Here is a 16,745-nt window from a genome sequence, read left to right on the forward strand (position 1 = left end):
ATCAGTGATTTAGGCAAAAAGCCTGACAATGATTAGTGGACTGAAAACTGGGTTTCCCAAGAAGGAGGAGGAGGAAACTTCAGATGTTTTAATATGGTGATGTGGAAGGCAGAAAAGGCCTCACTAGCCTATGGTCATTTGTAAAAATATCAGTAATAGTAAGCTGGCGCTGTCTCATTCACAGGATTGCTATCAAAGAAGTACTGGGTAAATCTGAGTGATGACGGTGATAACAATGATACATGCCTGTACCTTTAACTACATTCATGAGGGAAAAAATATTTCAACTCTCTTTTTGTGCTCTCAATGAGGAAATTAATAGAACACTACCAAAAATTGGGGTTTTCACAAAAATAGTTTAAATTGTAGGAATGCTTTACAAAATGTTCCTCGATACATCCAAAAACTATAAAAAAAGATCACTGTATTATTTTCTGATGTGACAGTGGTAGTACTTTAATGAGAAACACTATAGACTATAGAAATGAAGAATGAAAGAAATAACTTTAAAAATAAAAATTAGCAAAATAATTAGAAGTGTTTTTTTTCTCTCTCTCTAAAACCATTTGGAAAAGTAAATTGCTTCACAATTTACTTACATATTTTAAGCTCTTCACCAACTGGCCCATCGCTACATTTCTACTCTATTTTACTCCCCCCCACCACCCCCGTCCAAGTACACTCTGACTCAGCAACTTACCTATAGACTAAATTCTTTCCCAACTCCTTTCCCAGTCTTGCCAGCTGTTTGTGACTGCCCTTTGATCTACTCTATCCTATAAGTATTCCAGTTATTTTACATGTTGTCTCCCCCATTAAAATGTGAGCTTCTTGAGAGCAGAGACTGTTTCTGCCTTTCTCCATATCATCAGAGGTTAGTACCATGCTTGACGCATAGTAAGGGCTTAATAAATGCTTGTTGTTTTGGCTTGATCATTTGAAAGAATTTCTTATTCTAAGGTAAAAATCAAGGGTTGCTTTTTCCAATGCATTTTATAGAATGAGGGAATAAACCATTCATTACTTATCCATAAACTATTATAAAAATTAGCTGCTCTCACATACTGAGAGAGGGAGATAGGGAGAGATAGAATGGGGTGGATTATCTCGCATAAAGGTGGCAAGAGGAAGCAGTTCTGTGGGAGGAGGGGAGAGGGCAGGTGAGGGGGGAATGAGTGAACCTTGCTCTCATCAGGTTTGGCCTGAGGGGGAATACCATACATACTCAGTTGGGTATCTTACCCCACAGGAAAGAAGAGGGAGGAAGACAGAAAAAAAAAATAAAAGGGGGGGATGATGGAGGGGAGGGCAGATGGGGGTGGAGGTAATCAAAACAAACACTTTGGAAAGGGGACAGGGTCAAGGGAGAAAATTCAATAAAGTGGGATGGGTTGGGAAGGAGCAAAATGTAGTTAGCCTTTCGCAACATGAGTATTGTGGAAGGGTTATACATAATGATACATGTGTGGCCTAGACTTCTTAGGGAGGGTGGGTGGGAAGGGAAGAGGGGAGAGAATTTGGAACTCAAAGTTTTAAAATCAGATGTTCAAAAAAAAAAAGTTTTTGCATGCAACTAAAAAATAAGATACACAAGCAATGGGGCGTAGAAATTTATCTTGCCCTACAAGAAAGGAAGGGAAAAGGGGATGAGAGGGGAGGGGGGTGATAGAGGGGAGGGCTGACTGGGGAACAGGGAAACCAGAATATATGCCATCTTGGAGTGGGGGGGAGGGTAGAAATGGGGAGAAAATTTGTAATTCAAACTGTTGTGAAAATCAATGCTGAAAACCAAATATGTTAAATAAATAAATTTAAATTTTAAAAAAAATAGCTGCTCTCTTATAAAGGCCTTTCCTCAAATATATAGGGAACTGAACCAAATTTATAAAAATAAGAGCCATTCCCCAAATAATATATGGTCAAGGGATACAAGCAGGCAGTTTTCAGAAAAATCAAAGCTATCAATGGTTGTATGGAAAAATGCACTATGGATTAGAGAAACGCAAATTAAAACAACTTTGAGAAATAACTCCACACCTGTCAAATTGGCTAACATGACAGAAAAGGAAAATGACAAATGCTGGAGGGGATGTGCAAAAATAGGGACACTAATGCATTGCTGGTGGAGTTGTTAACTGATCCAAACATTCTGGAGAACAATTTGGAATTATGCCCAAAGGGCTATACCACTGTGCATACCCTTTGACTCAGCCATACCACTACTAGATCTCTAGCCCAAAGAGATTAAATAAAAGGGGAAAGACCTATAGGTACAAAAATATTTATAATAACTTTTTTACAGGGGCAAAGAATTGAAAACTGAGGAAATGCCCATCAACTGGGGAATAGCTGAACAAGCTGTGATATATGGTTGTGATGGAATACTATTGTACTATAAGAAATGATGGGTGATAAGCAGGTTGGTTTCAGAAAAACATGGAGAGACTTATGTGAACTGATGCAAAGTGAAGTGAGCAGAACCATGAGAACAGTATATACAGTAAAAGCAATATTGTACAATGATTAGCTGTGTATAACTTAGGTTTTCTCAGCAAGAGAATGATCCAAGACAATTCCAAAGGAACCATGATGAAAAATGCTATCCACCTTCAGAACGAGAACAGATGAACTCTGAGTACAGATTGAAGCATATATTTTTTCACTTAAAAAAAGCAACTAATTGCTACTGGACAAAAAAGGTAAAGAAAACAAACTTTCCTAAGTCCAGCAGAAGATGTCACATCTCCCCTTTTGATGTATGACAATGATGTCAACTGAGTCACTTCAATGAAGAGACAGATTAAAAGTTGAATTTTCCAAATGTGAAAAACTGACTAAAGGGACTATAAACTGACATATAAACCTTAATAGAATGATCTCAAAAATCTTGGCTTTGGTTCTACAAGGCATTTCTACAAAATCCAATTAAAAACTTGCATGAAGTGATACTGAAGTAAAAGGAGCCAGAACAGCAATATACACAATGACTAAGATAAATCTTAAAAAATAAATAAATGAAAATAATTAAAGGCAATTAATTCAGAAAGAGAGCAATGACCAATGCTGAAGCTGTAGGTCAGGAGACAAGAGATGCCAAATGGGACAGATTCAGACAGACACAGAGGATAAACAAGTTGGTTTTGCTTGATTATTTTCCTTTGTTGCAACAGAAATTCTGAGATGTGGATGAGGAAAAGGAAATGCAGAGAAGTGATGATGATGTTTAAAAAAACCCAAAACATTAAGATATTAATAAACAAGGGACCTCAAAATTTAGAATAGAGCTAAATTTGATAATGGAGAAAAAGGAATTTTACCTCCAAAGCAGGCGTGGATAGTAGCACATGAGTGGACTGAACTACATCTGCGGCATGTATGTTGTTGTGATACGCCACATCAGCATGGTAATGGTCTTCTAGAGTCATCAGGTATGTAATTAAAGTATCTACTGGAATTTTGAATGTTTTTAACAAATCCCGTTCCTGGGGAGAGGGGGAAAAAACTGTCAATATATTTTTTGGTTTGTTGTTTTCTTATAAAATTTTTGTTTTTTAATTTTGAAGCTTAGCAAATAAAAGTGATTTGGCCAAGCTCTCAGAGGAAGAAAGTGGTGAGGGTAGGATTCAAACTTCTGGTCCTGTGACTCCACGTTGAGGAGACCAAAACTAATGTTTGGTCAGGAAAGTGGAATCGAGGAAGTCACTGAAGAAGCCCTGGGCACATGAAAACCAAATCATAATTGAACCATCCTTTCTGGTGGCCACATGGGTCCGGGTCAAAGCTCTTTCTTTGGTCTCTGGAAATCAGCTATAGATGCCAAAAGGATCACTTTTTCATTTTAATGGAAGAAGTAACAGGTCATTCCAATTTCTTTAGCAAGAGGGACATACTGCCTGACTCCAACATATGAGCATACAGCTGACCACCCCAGCTCTATAATGTTTCTTGCTATAACTCCCTATGAATATCTAAATATTTGAAGCTGGGTGTTCTCATAATGAGAAAATGAACTGGAAAAAAGGAAACAGGGCATCAAGGATAGGAATAAAGGTCAATTTTGGGGTAATGCAGTGGGGTTCTGTGGAACCTGTTTTATTTTAAGTCAGCTTTCAATTCAACTATTTACAAATTATCTAAAAACTTGATTTTTACTGAGTTTCCATCTTTTCACACCCAGTATTTTATGAAGAGGATAGAAATAACAAAATTGACTAATCTAGGTTTTGCCCATCCTCTGTTCCTCTATTTACTTCCTCTCAGAAGGCGATAGTATGTGGTTAAATACCCCCCAAATGGAAAAATGAGGGATGGCTCAGGGAGGACACACAATTTAGGCCCTGCACAGTCAGCCCTGAGGATAGAGGGCTGTGATAGTTCTCTAGCTGCCGTACCTGAAAAATGGTGTGCATGATAACTGTCAGAGGTCGATTCCCAGAAAATTCTGCTATTTTGAAAACATGAAGACCCCATTTGTTCACGTCTTCTAATTCCTAGGGTTAGAGAAAGATCAATATTTGAAAACCAAGGTTAGAAAAGTAGACTTTTCAACAATCACCACCACCCCACACCAGTTTTCAAAGAGTTGGTTTTCCCTGAGAGATAAACAGACTGAAGGCTGAGAGGAGTGTGAGGCAGGGAAGCCAGTCGAGTGATGAGAAAAAGAAGAGGTAGGAATGAACACTCCTCCAAAGTGCAAGCAACTGTCCATCAAAGGTGTGCAACATGGACTAGAACAATTATTTACTATTATTGCTTGTTATAATATCATTATGATTATTATGTTATTATTATAATAATACTAATATTAATAGCTGATATAGCACTTTAAGAGGCCAGCTAGCTGGCACAATAATGGATAGAGCATTAGGCCTGGAGTTAGGAAGACCTGAGTTCAAATCTGAATTCAGACACTTACTAGCTGTGTGACCCTGGCCAAATCAGTTAACTCTGTTTGCCTCAGTTTTCTTATCTGTAAAATGAGTTGGAGAAATGGCAAACCACTCCAGTATTTTTGCCAAGAAAACCCCAAATGGGGTCATGAAGAGTTAGATATGACCAAACAACCATCAATAGAACTTGAAGCCTTTGAAAGCACTTTACGTGAATTATCTCATTTGACCCTCACACCTGTGAGTACTACAGGTATTATATCATTTTACAGAGGATAAACTGAGGTTCAGAGAAGTTAAGAGACTTGTCCACATTGACAACAGGTTTTCTTTTCACGAAAGCCAAATAATCAAATGTAGGCATGTGCCAAATGGTATCAGCTAAAAATAAAAACAAAAACAATGTATTTTGCATCTGCAAATGCTTTTTCAAGCCTGCAAGGGAGCATATGTGTCAAATTTATTTCATTATCATGCTCAAAAACAGCCACTGCCACCACCACCACCAAACTACTAAGAGGCACGGTGACCTTGGGGAGTTCCTGATCTTACCTTGGCAAGTCCATCTTCTTGATCAGTTTTCACTCCAAATCGTGGGATACTGGAATTTGTTAAACTGGAACTGTGCATCAGCTTCTTGACGCCACTGATCTGGGACATCGGCCTTTTCTTCTTCTCTTTCTCCTTCTGGGTGGGAGAAGGAATCTCTACTTCATGTTGCTTGTCTTTTAAAACAAAATAAGGATACCATGGAGTGAATTTCCATTATCATCAGTAACTCCTTGTGGTTTTTCTCATCTTAGCACACAATTTCCAGCTGAACATGGCATGTCCCACCAAGGGCTTCCAAAAACCCAGGAAGTAAATTCTTGTTTAGGGGATTACACTGAGCAAATCTGTCATTAAATTTATATTCAGTAACCAAATATACAAAAGAGGATATAATAATACACAAGAGATGGTAACTCATAAACTGCATCTCCCTGTACCAGTTTTGAATGTATCAGCTATCAAGTGAACACTTATATTTTAAGTGTGTGTGTATACACATATGTTCACATGCACACATATATACACACACTTAGACATGTACAACATGGAAATAAAATTTGATTTCATTAGAAGTTCATGAATCATGATAATTATTTCACTATTTAAAAAAAGGAAAAAAGGCAGAAAATAGAAGCCTGAATATACTTGATAACAAATTGAAATATTTTGGAGGAGTTGGGGGTAGTGGTAGCACAGGGCTCCTTCCTTAGGCTTTTTCCAGATTTTAAACTTGTGAATTCATTTTTTAAATACAAAACCCTGCATATGTGATAGATAATTATGTTGCTTTTATTCTTCAGTTCAATAAATATTAATAATGTACCTACTGGGAAAAGGATTTGTGGGGAAAAGCATAATACATGCTGGGCTCTAGGTAGCGATAAAAAAGTTTATATGAACAAAGTTTAGATAAAACAGAGTCCCTGAGTTCATAGCTCAGAAAGGGGGATAGGGCATATATAAATGGAAAAGATTGCCACCAAAGGGGGGGGCGAGAGAGAGAGAGAGAGAGAGAGAGAGAGAGAGAGAGAGAGAGAGATCCAAAATGAATGTTGTTGTAAAATAATGAGTATGGCTCAAAAGGAGAGATACAAGAAGACATTCCCACTCCTTTGTAGAGGTGAGGGGTCCTAAGTGTTGTATATTTCATATATTGTCAGACTTTTTCACCATACTGATCAGTTATCCTGACTTTAGTCCTTTTTGGGTTTTTAAAAAGTACAATCTGCTATATGGAATGGCTCTCTGAGGAGCAGAGGAGTAGGGATACAGAGGAAACTATGGTGATATTTTAAAAAGACATCAGTTTCTTATTGGCTAGAAATTATTTATCATCATCATCATCATCATTATTATTTTTATCATTATGTCTTAGTATCAGGAAAGACTTCGTGATGGAGGTGGTATTTGAGATGGAGGTTCAGGATATATACAAAAATCCAAAGGCAGACATTTTCTCACTTGATCAAAGAAAAGTTACTGTTTAAAGAAAGAGAAGTCTCAGAAGCAAGACTGAGTTGGGAACTGAGTAAATCAGTGCTAATGAAGCACAACATGATGGGCTATTAGATATAATTTTGTCTAACTGTGCCTATTACACTTTCGGACTTCAGTATAACTCAAAAGTTGGACAGGACAAAGTGAATGTTTTTTTAAAAAAAATTGATGCTGGACCTTTTTATTATTTTTTAATTCCAATCACTGCATTGAATGACTGTACTTTAATTTTGATTTAAACTGATAAATCATACATTAGGATAATTGGATCCTAAACTGTATTCTGCGTGTGATTCATATGAAAAGGATTTTGTGTTTTGGGTGGGATGTCCGTAGAGATTATTCCTGTCATTAATAAGCTAACAATACTAGAAAGAGTGGTTGCTGGTAGAGCTTTCCCTCCTGTTTATCATCCTCCAGGGCTTCCTCTCCACTCCTCCACCCTCACCCCCATTTGAAATTCAATTAGTAGTTTCAAAATGCCCTTCCCGCTTGAAAAAAGCTCGTTCACAGTTTGTGCTTTCAAACAGTAGAACATTCTTGAACATAAAAAAAGGAGAGCGTGGGCTTTGAAGTCAGTTTACTGGAGAGGGTCACATGATGGGAACAGAAATTGCATTTTAGATGAATTCAATTTCACTTCTGTTGCTTTATATTTCTTAAATGAAAATACCCAATACTCACTAGAACTTATCACGAATTCTCTCCAAAAAGGCCATTCATCACTGAGTGTTTAACCTGTATTTTTTAAACTCCTTATGCTCCTTCCTTTGGATATTTTTTAAAGGGGGCATAGCCAATGCACTTTAATAATGGCTAAAGTTATGTAAATCTTGATGTTGATGGCTCCAGTCATGCTCAAAATCTCCTTCCATCAGGGAAGAGGGACTTTTAAGCTGATTTGTCACATTTATTCAATCTGCATAAAGCATACATGCCTCAAAGATTCCCAAGACTGTCAGAGAATTCAAAGGCATTTCCTAATTTAAAAAACAATGAGAAAAGATTTCCTGGATAAGGAGGGTGGGAGTCATCTTGTTAATAAAATCGTTGGCATTATGTATTACCCTTTCCCTCAAAAACAATCCCCTCAAAAAGTACACTACTCCTAAAAGCAAGAGAAGAATACCATTTTACAGATATCATTGCCTTAGCTCCTAGCAATTGTTATTTACATACAAAAAAAAATGCTCTTAAGAATTCAATGGAAGGGCAGCTAGCTGGTGCAGTAGATAGAGCACTGGCCTGGAGTCAGGAGGACCTGAGTTCAAATATGACCTCAGATATATACCAGCTGGGTGACCCTTGGCAAGTCACTTAACCCCAATTGCGTCAACAACAACAACAAAAAAACAGTCAGGTGTTACTGTCATCTTTGTATGCTCCACAATGCCTACCAAAATACCAAAAAAAATGTTTGTTGAATGAATGACTGTGAACTAATTTTTCCATTTGTCTAACTTCCTGAAGGAAGAAGCTGTATAGGGAAAATAAGGCACGTGAAAAGAATGCTTTCCCCACCCTAATGGTAGGCTTTGAAAGTATGATTTATATTCCATGCTAGAGCCAACATTTTTTCTGAAGCACACAACTGAAATTATAAGAGCTGTTCCCTGATTTAATATCTAATATTTTAACGGCATATAAACATAGAAAGGCATATTGCTCAACAAGGTTTTGAATGAGAACAGCTTCTAAAGCCATTTCTACTTTTCCTAGTAGATGGCGCAACTATAAAGACAAAAATCTTTTTGTCTTCTTTTCACTGAGTTTTTCTATGGCACGCTGTCATGTCATGTCATTCCCCCAATCCCCTATTAAAAGGAAGGGCCAGCCTATGCGGGGACTATCTCATTTTATGCTTTCACAAAGGTCCTAAATCTGACCCAATAAAGGTGCTACCTTTAAAGCTAACTTCAATGTTAACCTGAATCCATAGACTGCTGATCAGTCTTTTTCTTTCTGGACTGAATAATAGCACTTTATGTGGTGGATTGGGTTTGTTTTTTTTTTACTAGAAAAGGAACTACATTTTGGCAAACTTTTCTCAAAACCAAGCCTGTTACCAATACAAGGTCAGAGATTCTTAGCTGAAGACATTTTCATAGCAGTGGACTCTTCAGAGCCTGAGTCAGTATAGTTTATCAACTTTTCTATCTCTAGACAGGAAATTTCAATGTACCGTTCATTCCCAGTAATCTGTGTCAGTGGGCTTTTGTTATTCAAATTAGATTTCATCAAAATAAGAACCTTAAAATGTGTACTAGATATTTTCTGTAACAGATGGGATTTTCTCACACTAGATGTCTACTGAATGAACAGAATGAGTAAGGATTTTTAGAAATACATCTTTAGTTGGTTAAGGCTAATGTATGACAAATTATTTTTCCTCACAGAGTGATTGATAAATATTAAAACCTTACTCTGATTATGTTCTTTCTCTTGCATGATGACACTGTTTAGTTGTTGAGAGCATTATGTTGACCATACCCACATGACTTCACGCCTCCCAGCCTCAGTTTCTTTGTACATAGAATAAGAAAGTTGATGATTTCTTACATTTCTAAATATTACAATGCTATTATTTAATCCATATAGAAAATATACTCAATTACAGATTGCTAAGTTAAACTGGCAATAAGGACAGGACCTGTGATTTCACAGATACAGGGAATTTGCAGGTAAGGATCAAAGCAGACCCCAGCCTTCCCTGTATCTTACTGTCTTAGAGAGAGATATCTACACTAGAGCACAGAGAAATGCCTTGCTCAGGCTCATGAGGCCAGTATCAGAGGTAAGACTTTAAGCCCAGGTTTTCCTGGTCAGCTCTCTAGCCATGATGCCACATTGTCTCTCAATTTAGAGTAACCTATACAATATGTAGTTATATGAAAACCCAGCAATACCCTTTTAAGTATTTTTACCCCGAAGTACAGCAAAGTGGTAAAGTATACAGAGTGTTGGACCTGGAGATGGATCTAGAGACAGGAAGATCTGAATGTGAATCCTGCCTCTGATAACTTACTGGACAGGTGACCCAGGGGCAAGTCACTTAACCACTGTCTGCCTCAGTTTCCTTATCTGTAAAACAGAGATAATAATCACTTCAGCCTCAGAGGGATGTTATGAAGAGCAAATAAGATGAGATAATATATAGAAAATGCTCTGCAAACCCTGAAGCACAATATAAATGCTAGCTATTTTATATTAAGTATACATACTCAAGAGAAGACAACCCACAATGGAAGGTAAATGGAGATTTGACTTCTTCACATTCCTTTATACTAAGAGGGCAATATGATGAAAGAAAATAAATGGAACTGTTTCTTCAATTGTTATCTGAAGGAACTGAGTCCAAACTGGAAAGCACAAATGAACAGAGTCCCATATTATTGGTCTTACCTAAAAATGTATTTGAGATATATTCGGAGACTTGATTTCCAGATCGGCTCATTTCAGAAAGGTGGGTAAGCTCCCGGTTGAGCATTCTCTTAAACTGAAAAACAGAAACAAAATTATATATAAGTATTGAGGAAAAAAACATAAAAATCAAGCAACAATTTATATGCCATGGGGACGGCATCCCCACTCTGGCACTGAGCTGCTGGACACTGTGGACCAGTGATATGTTTTTGCAGAGGTTTAATTTCCTCAACTGTAAAATAATGATTCTAGACTAGATGAACTCCAAGAATCTAAGCAGCCCTCAGATATTATAAGTCTAAAACAAATCAATTCTATGTCAATATGTCTATTGCATTTTTAAATTGTCTAAGTTTCTCAAAAACATGAAAAGCTAAAGTAGGAAAGAAAAACAAATAAAAGACAAGCCCTAGAGTATACATACATATTTTAAGCCAAATTCAGAGACACTGAGGCATTTCATATAATGGTTAGAGTCAGAAAAGGTAAAGTCCTTTTGAACCTAAAGGTTCAAATCCTATCTCTAACGCTCCTTGTCTATGGGACCAGAAGCAGGTCATTGAACCTATCAGTGAACGCCTATGAAGAACACTCTAAGATCAGGGTTCTTAACTTTTCTATATCTGTCCTGGACTCCTTTGGCATTATGGTGCAACCTATGGGCCTCTCTCAGAAAGTTTTTAAATGCATAAAATTTAAAATACACAGAATTATTAAGAAAACCAATTATGTTAAAATAAAGATGTATTTTTTTTCCCTATTCAAGCTCACAGACACCCAAGTTAAGAATTCCTTCTCTAAAACATTAAGTTCCAGAAGAGGTGCTGCATTGGTATGAACTGAGTACACATATTACTTTTCCTTTACCAATGAAATTGCGAGTCTGGGTAAAAAAAAATACAAAACACGAGACAGTTCATCTACTTCATTTTCATTGTTAGCTTAAATAGACTGTGTACAAATAACATAAGAAAAACATTTGGTCTGTTACCTGAAAGTATAAATTTTTTTTTAGAACAAGCACAATTGATTTTTGACTTATTGTGTTAGTTATTAGACTTATTACATGCATTAGTTTCAATCATGTAAAAGCCAGCTTAATGTTTCACTTGAAAAAGTAGTATACATATAACATAATACTCCAGTAGCTGGAATATAAGGATGATGATGATGATGATAACCACAATAATAGCTAATGTATTAAATGCCTACTATGTGCCAGGCACCGTGCTAAGCATTTTACATCTGTTGTCTCAATTGATCCACACAACAACCCTGGGAGGTAAATGCTATTATTAAAAATTTACAGATAAGGAAACTGAGGCAGAGGTCAAGTGACTTGCTAGTAAGGCTGGATTTGGAATCAGGCTTTCTTGATTTTAGGACCAGGGTTCTATCAAGTATGTGGATGAAGTGTTAAGATTTCATAACTTATTAAAGAACTTCATTTGCTAGAACTTACTGCCCTTCTTCCATAACTCAAATATCTAAAAATCACACATACAGAGTCAATTATTTCTATACTTTACTATTCTTTAATGTATTTCACTGGTTCCAGAGTGCCTGGTTATCCAAAAAGGATATGAAGTAATACATATGAAATAAGAAAAGGGTTCCTGGAATCTCCTACTCCAGAATGGCCTTCAACAGTCCTCTGATCTGATGGGGCCTACCATCTTGTTGTACTCTAATGCCCATTCAGAATCATCAGCTTTCTTGTTCTCTCAACATTCCTTGTAATTTAAATGAAATAAAATGAAAACAACTGGACAGAGTAGGCACTCTAGTATTTGCTGAATAAAGGAAAAGACTTCTCTAATGTCATTTTTTGAGTCACTCTTTTTGTAAATACATCTGTACTCCACCTGGATAAAAAGAGGTATGTGGGTGACTGAAAGACTAGATTCTATTTCTGGAGGAAACTAACTTAAAATTAACAATAGCTAACATTTAGAGAATTCTTTGAGGCAGCAAGATGGCACAGTGGATAGAGCGCCAGGCCTGGAGTCCAAAGGACCTGAGTTCAAATCCAGCTTCAGACATTTACTAGCTATGTAACCCTGGGCAAGTCATTTAACCCTGTTTGCCTCAGCTGTTAAGGGAAATGTCAAAACCCTCCAGTATCTTTGCCAAGAAGACCCCAAATGGGGTCACAAAGAGTCAGACACAACTGAACAACAAAGAGAATTCTTTAAAGTTTGCAAAGAGCTTTATGCAAGTTATCTCATTTGATCCTCAAAACCAAGTGAAATAGGTGCTATTAAACCCATCTGACAGATGAAGAACCCTGAGGCTTGGAAAGGTCAGATGACTGGAACAAGCATTTAACCCAGTATTTTACAAGGATTTGAACTCAGGTGTTCCTTACTCTAAGTCCACAGTTCCATCCACTATTCCAGCAATACTCAAAGTATGGCTTAGGGAACCCCTGAGGATCCCAGAGACACTTTCAGAGGGTTTTATGAAGTCAAAACTATTTTCATAATAATGTTATTTGGATTTCTAATGTATTGATATCTATAATCCACAATAAAAAAAGCTTTTTGGAGTCATAAATAATTTTTAAGAATATAAAGTCTGAGAACCACTTCACTATATCATCCTGCCTCCAACAAATTCCCTTGGCAAATCACAGTTTTCATTTTTGATCCGTACGTGCCCCCAAATTGAGTAAAAGAATTTTACTATAACCACAAAATATTGTAGTAAGCTGCTAAAAATAAAATTCGGTCTAAATCATTAGAGTAAAAACCAAAAAAAATGATTACTGTTACCACAGTCTCTTCTGGTAATAAATGTTATATGGGTTGACTCTCAAAAGAGCCAAAACATTTGTTGCTGTGATTGTGAACCTCTTAAAAGAACGATTTCCAATTTTTGATGCCTTCAGGGAGTCTACTCATCAAATCATTTCTAACAGAGTCTAGATATTTTTGCCCATCTTTCACAATGTCCCATTTTCCATTGGAGAATCAATAAGCTATTTTTGAAAAAGCATTACTGAGTACTACTATGGGTCAGGCACTGGGCTATGTGTTGAGGACATAAAATAAAAAAAATAAAATAAAACTGTCCCTGATCTCAAAGAGTTTACAACTGGTGAATACATGTAACAATGATAAGTTTTTGCCAAATAGACTCACAAAATTATGGATTTAAAGCTGGAAGTGACCTTGGAGGGCACATACAATGCCCTTATTTTAAAAACGAGGGAATTGAGACAAATTAAGTGACTTGTCCCAGGTCACACAGATGGTAAGTTATTATTAAGAATTAGAACCTAGATCTTTCTGATTCCAAGTTCATCACTCTACTCAGTATACCACAGTGCCTAGATAAATAGAATGCACAGTATTCCTTAATTAATTTCTGTGCCCCTGGTTAAATACTTTGTCAAAGACTAGAAGATACAAAGATCAAGTACCTGAATATATTTGCACCAGTAATACATGCTCAATGGGACCCCCTCCTGTTCCACATCCCTTAACATTTCCACAGAGCCTCACATAACCTTTAAACAGAGGTCTCTTCTTTAGTCCCTGTAATTCATGCTAAGAAAATTAATATCTTCAGTTTGATGAAGCATAGTTTGGTATATAGGATCTGAAGCCGGGCTGACTCAGGTTCAAGCTCTTGCTCTAACTCTAGTCATATGATTCAGGAAAAATGACTCAATTTTGAGTTTTCTCTTCTCTTTAAAATGAGAATAAAAACACTTATTGATACATACTTCACAACGTTGTTGGGAAGGTACTTTTCCAATTGTAAAGCCTATCTCGCTTTATTTCAAACATACTCACTTTCTTAACCAAATTCTATGTGACAACCTCAGAAGCAGGCATCTGAACTGAATCTGCTAAGCCCATTTCATTCATCTTTATAAACTAAGATCTGTAGGTAGTTTTGAAGAAGGTGAGAAGATGCCATGCTAATACAGAAGCAGCTACATAGTGATCTAGGACTCCCGAAGGGGATACAGGACAACCCAGGAATAGGAGATAGACACATCAGTTCTCCCAAATCCTCCCTTCAGGTCCTCCTCCTATCCCTCGATGTCATGAAGCAACACTGTCCAGTCTCTAAGTAGAAGCAAGCCTAGCTTTTCCACAAAATCACTTTCTGACCTTTAGCCAACACACTCGTACATAGTCAAGCATTCCTTCTGAAATACATGAAAGTACTCCATGACTTTATTCAAGGCCGAATTTATATAAGCAGAAATGCTTAGAAATGTATCACTTTTAGGAAGATGACTAAGTTAAAGAATTGGGTGTAACTGTAAATGTAACTGGCTTTTCCCTGAGCTATTTACACTTTCTTGGTAGGCTTTTGTACATTTTGGGGCTATGTACATGACAGCAAAATATTTTTTAAATGCAGTTCAATGAATGAACAGGACACTATATTCACAGGACGCATTGAATAGGATACTACATTCAAAATAGCCATTGACATAATGAAATTCCTTTTTTTCTTTTTTGCTGGCTGTTTCTGCATTGTGTAGGCATGACCCCCAAGGGCTGACTGTGCTTGTGTCCTAAATAACAAAAAGAAAAAAAAAGGAGAGAAAACTCTTTTACTACATGACAGTCAATTTACCAAGACCATGGCTTAATATGCCATAATGGAAACAATATTCATTCATAATATATTTTTACATAATTGTTGGTGACCTTCTAGCAAAAAGTTTTAATAGTCTGAAAAAACAAACAGGATTACTTCCCAAAGACAAGACAGATTCCCATGAATCAGTAACATATAGCTTTGATTCTAATGTGTGTGTGTTTGTGTGTGTGCACAAAATTTTTAGACCAAAGAAACTTAACTACATATCCAAACAAAACATCCTCTGTGTTCACTTCTGCAGGCATTTCCCATCAGAGCAGATACTACAAAAACTAGCTCCTGCATGTTTCTAATCATTCTGTAGGGTATCCTAAAAGTGTTAGTGGACTTTTAATCTATTAAAGCTTAAAACTGCACTAAGGCTTTTGGGACAATACAGTATGACAGTGTACTAAAGCTTACCACAAACATTTCTACTCACAGATGGATATTCATACCTCATTAAAATAATAGCACAAGCATATAATTTAATTCCTCTTTCTGTCTTGAGAAAAGTGAATAAAATGGGGACTTTTTTCTCATGAATTTGGTGTGTCAAACCTGGTTACAGTTTCGGTCCAATAGATTTAGGTAAATTTGCCCAAAAGAAGTTACCAAGGGAACAATAAAATGTATCGGGTATTTGCTATTGTTCTAGAAAACTATCCTCTCCCCAGACTATTTTCTGTATGATTTAACATGATTATTTCTACTCTTGAATATGCTGAAGACATCATGGAGAAGTAAAGCTGCAGCAAAGAAAAGGAGGGCAATCTGGAAGTAGAGGTTTTCAAGTCCTTTGTTCTATCATGCATCAGGCTGTCAGTGCTGCACAGCACCTAATGAATGAGGTAAGGTGAAAACACACCCATATCGGCATATCATTTTGCTCCTTAAACTCAGAAAACCTAACTCATTTTTTCATGAAGCAAAAATTCATTACTCATTCTAATGGAAGGAAATGGCTATGTAAATGATATGTGTGTTACATGTGTGTGTCTAGTTAAACTGTGGGACAAACTAACATATTCTTGGATTGAGATCTCTGGACCACTGTAGCTCCATAGCCATGCCTTGATATACAGCACATACTGTATAGTATCTTGATATACAAGGAAAGAATATTCAATTCAAACATTAGAGACACATTTCTTTTTTGTTCATCTGAATAGACTGCATTTGTAACATTGTACAAATAAGAATATAAGAAGTGCTAATGCACAATACTATCTGAATAACTGGTACATCACTTTATTTTAAATGAAGACATCATGGTTTAGTAGACTTTTTTCTTTCTTTTTAAAAACAGTTTTGAAAATAATATAACTTAGAGAATTGATACACAGAAATAACAACTTCCCAATCAGTATTTTCTTCCTTAGAGGTAGTTTTTGAAAGTGATGGCCTGAAAATCCTTTCCTTACTCAGGTTTTTAGAAATAGTGTTTGTAACTTGTATTTCTTCCGAGTTTTGCACGTATCAAGTAGAAGCAGGTTAAGGCCCTGAGGTGATTTGAAAGATTCAAACCGAAATTCCATCTATCTTAAAATCAACAAGAAAACAAAATTTAAAGGGTAGGGGAAGGAGGGGGTGGAGGCGGGGAAACAAATGTTATCTACTTTGGCAAGAAAAGCCAAAGGAAGTCCTTCTTGCATTCTAGGAAATCTAACCACAAAGGGGAATCTTCCATTGAAAGAGCAATGAGAGAGATAGAAAGAGGCTTGGAGGGGGGATGTGGAGGGAAAGGGGGGAAGAGTTGGGGAGAGAGACACAGACAAG

At 36.7% G+C, this 16,745-nt stretch overlaps 1 protein-coding gene across 3 annotated transcripts in view; it reads right to left on the bottom strand.

The window, feature by feature from the left end:
• The window catches only part of PDE4D (phosphodiesterase 4D), a 928,932-nt gene that overhangs the window by 17,291 nt on the left and 894,896 nt on the right, over positions 1 to 16,745 (bottom strand). For all 3 annotated transcript variants that reach the window (XM_036761379.1, XM_036761396.1, XM_036761389.1), the window contains exons 7-10: positions 10,341 to 10,434; positions 5,442 to 5,614; positions 4,392 to 4,490; positions 3,318 to 3,482 (exon numbers count right to left, since the gene is read on the bottom strand). In XM_036761379.1, coding sequence (XP_036617274.1) covers positions 3,318 to 3,482; positions 4,392 to 4,490; positions 5,442 to 5,614; positions 10,341 to 10,434 — 531 coding nt within the window. The remainder of the gene's footprint in view (positions 1 to 3,317; positions 3,483 to 4,391; positions 4,491 to 5,441; positions 5,615 to 10,340; positions 10,435 to 16,745) is intronic.

This window comes from Trichosurus vulpecula, chromosome 1, assembly GCF_011100635.1.
Source record: "Trichosurus vulpecula isolate mTriVul1 chromosome 1, mTriVul1.pri, whole genome shotgun sequence".
NCBI classification, from domain to species: Eukaryota; Metazoa; Chordata; class Mammalia; order Diprotodontia; family Phalangeridae; genus Trichosurus; species Trichosurus vulpecula.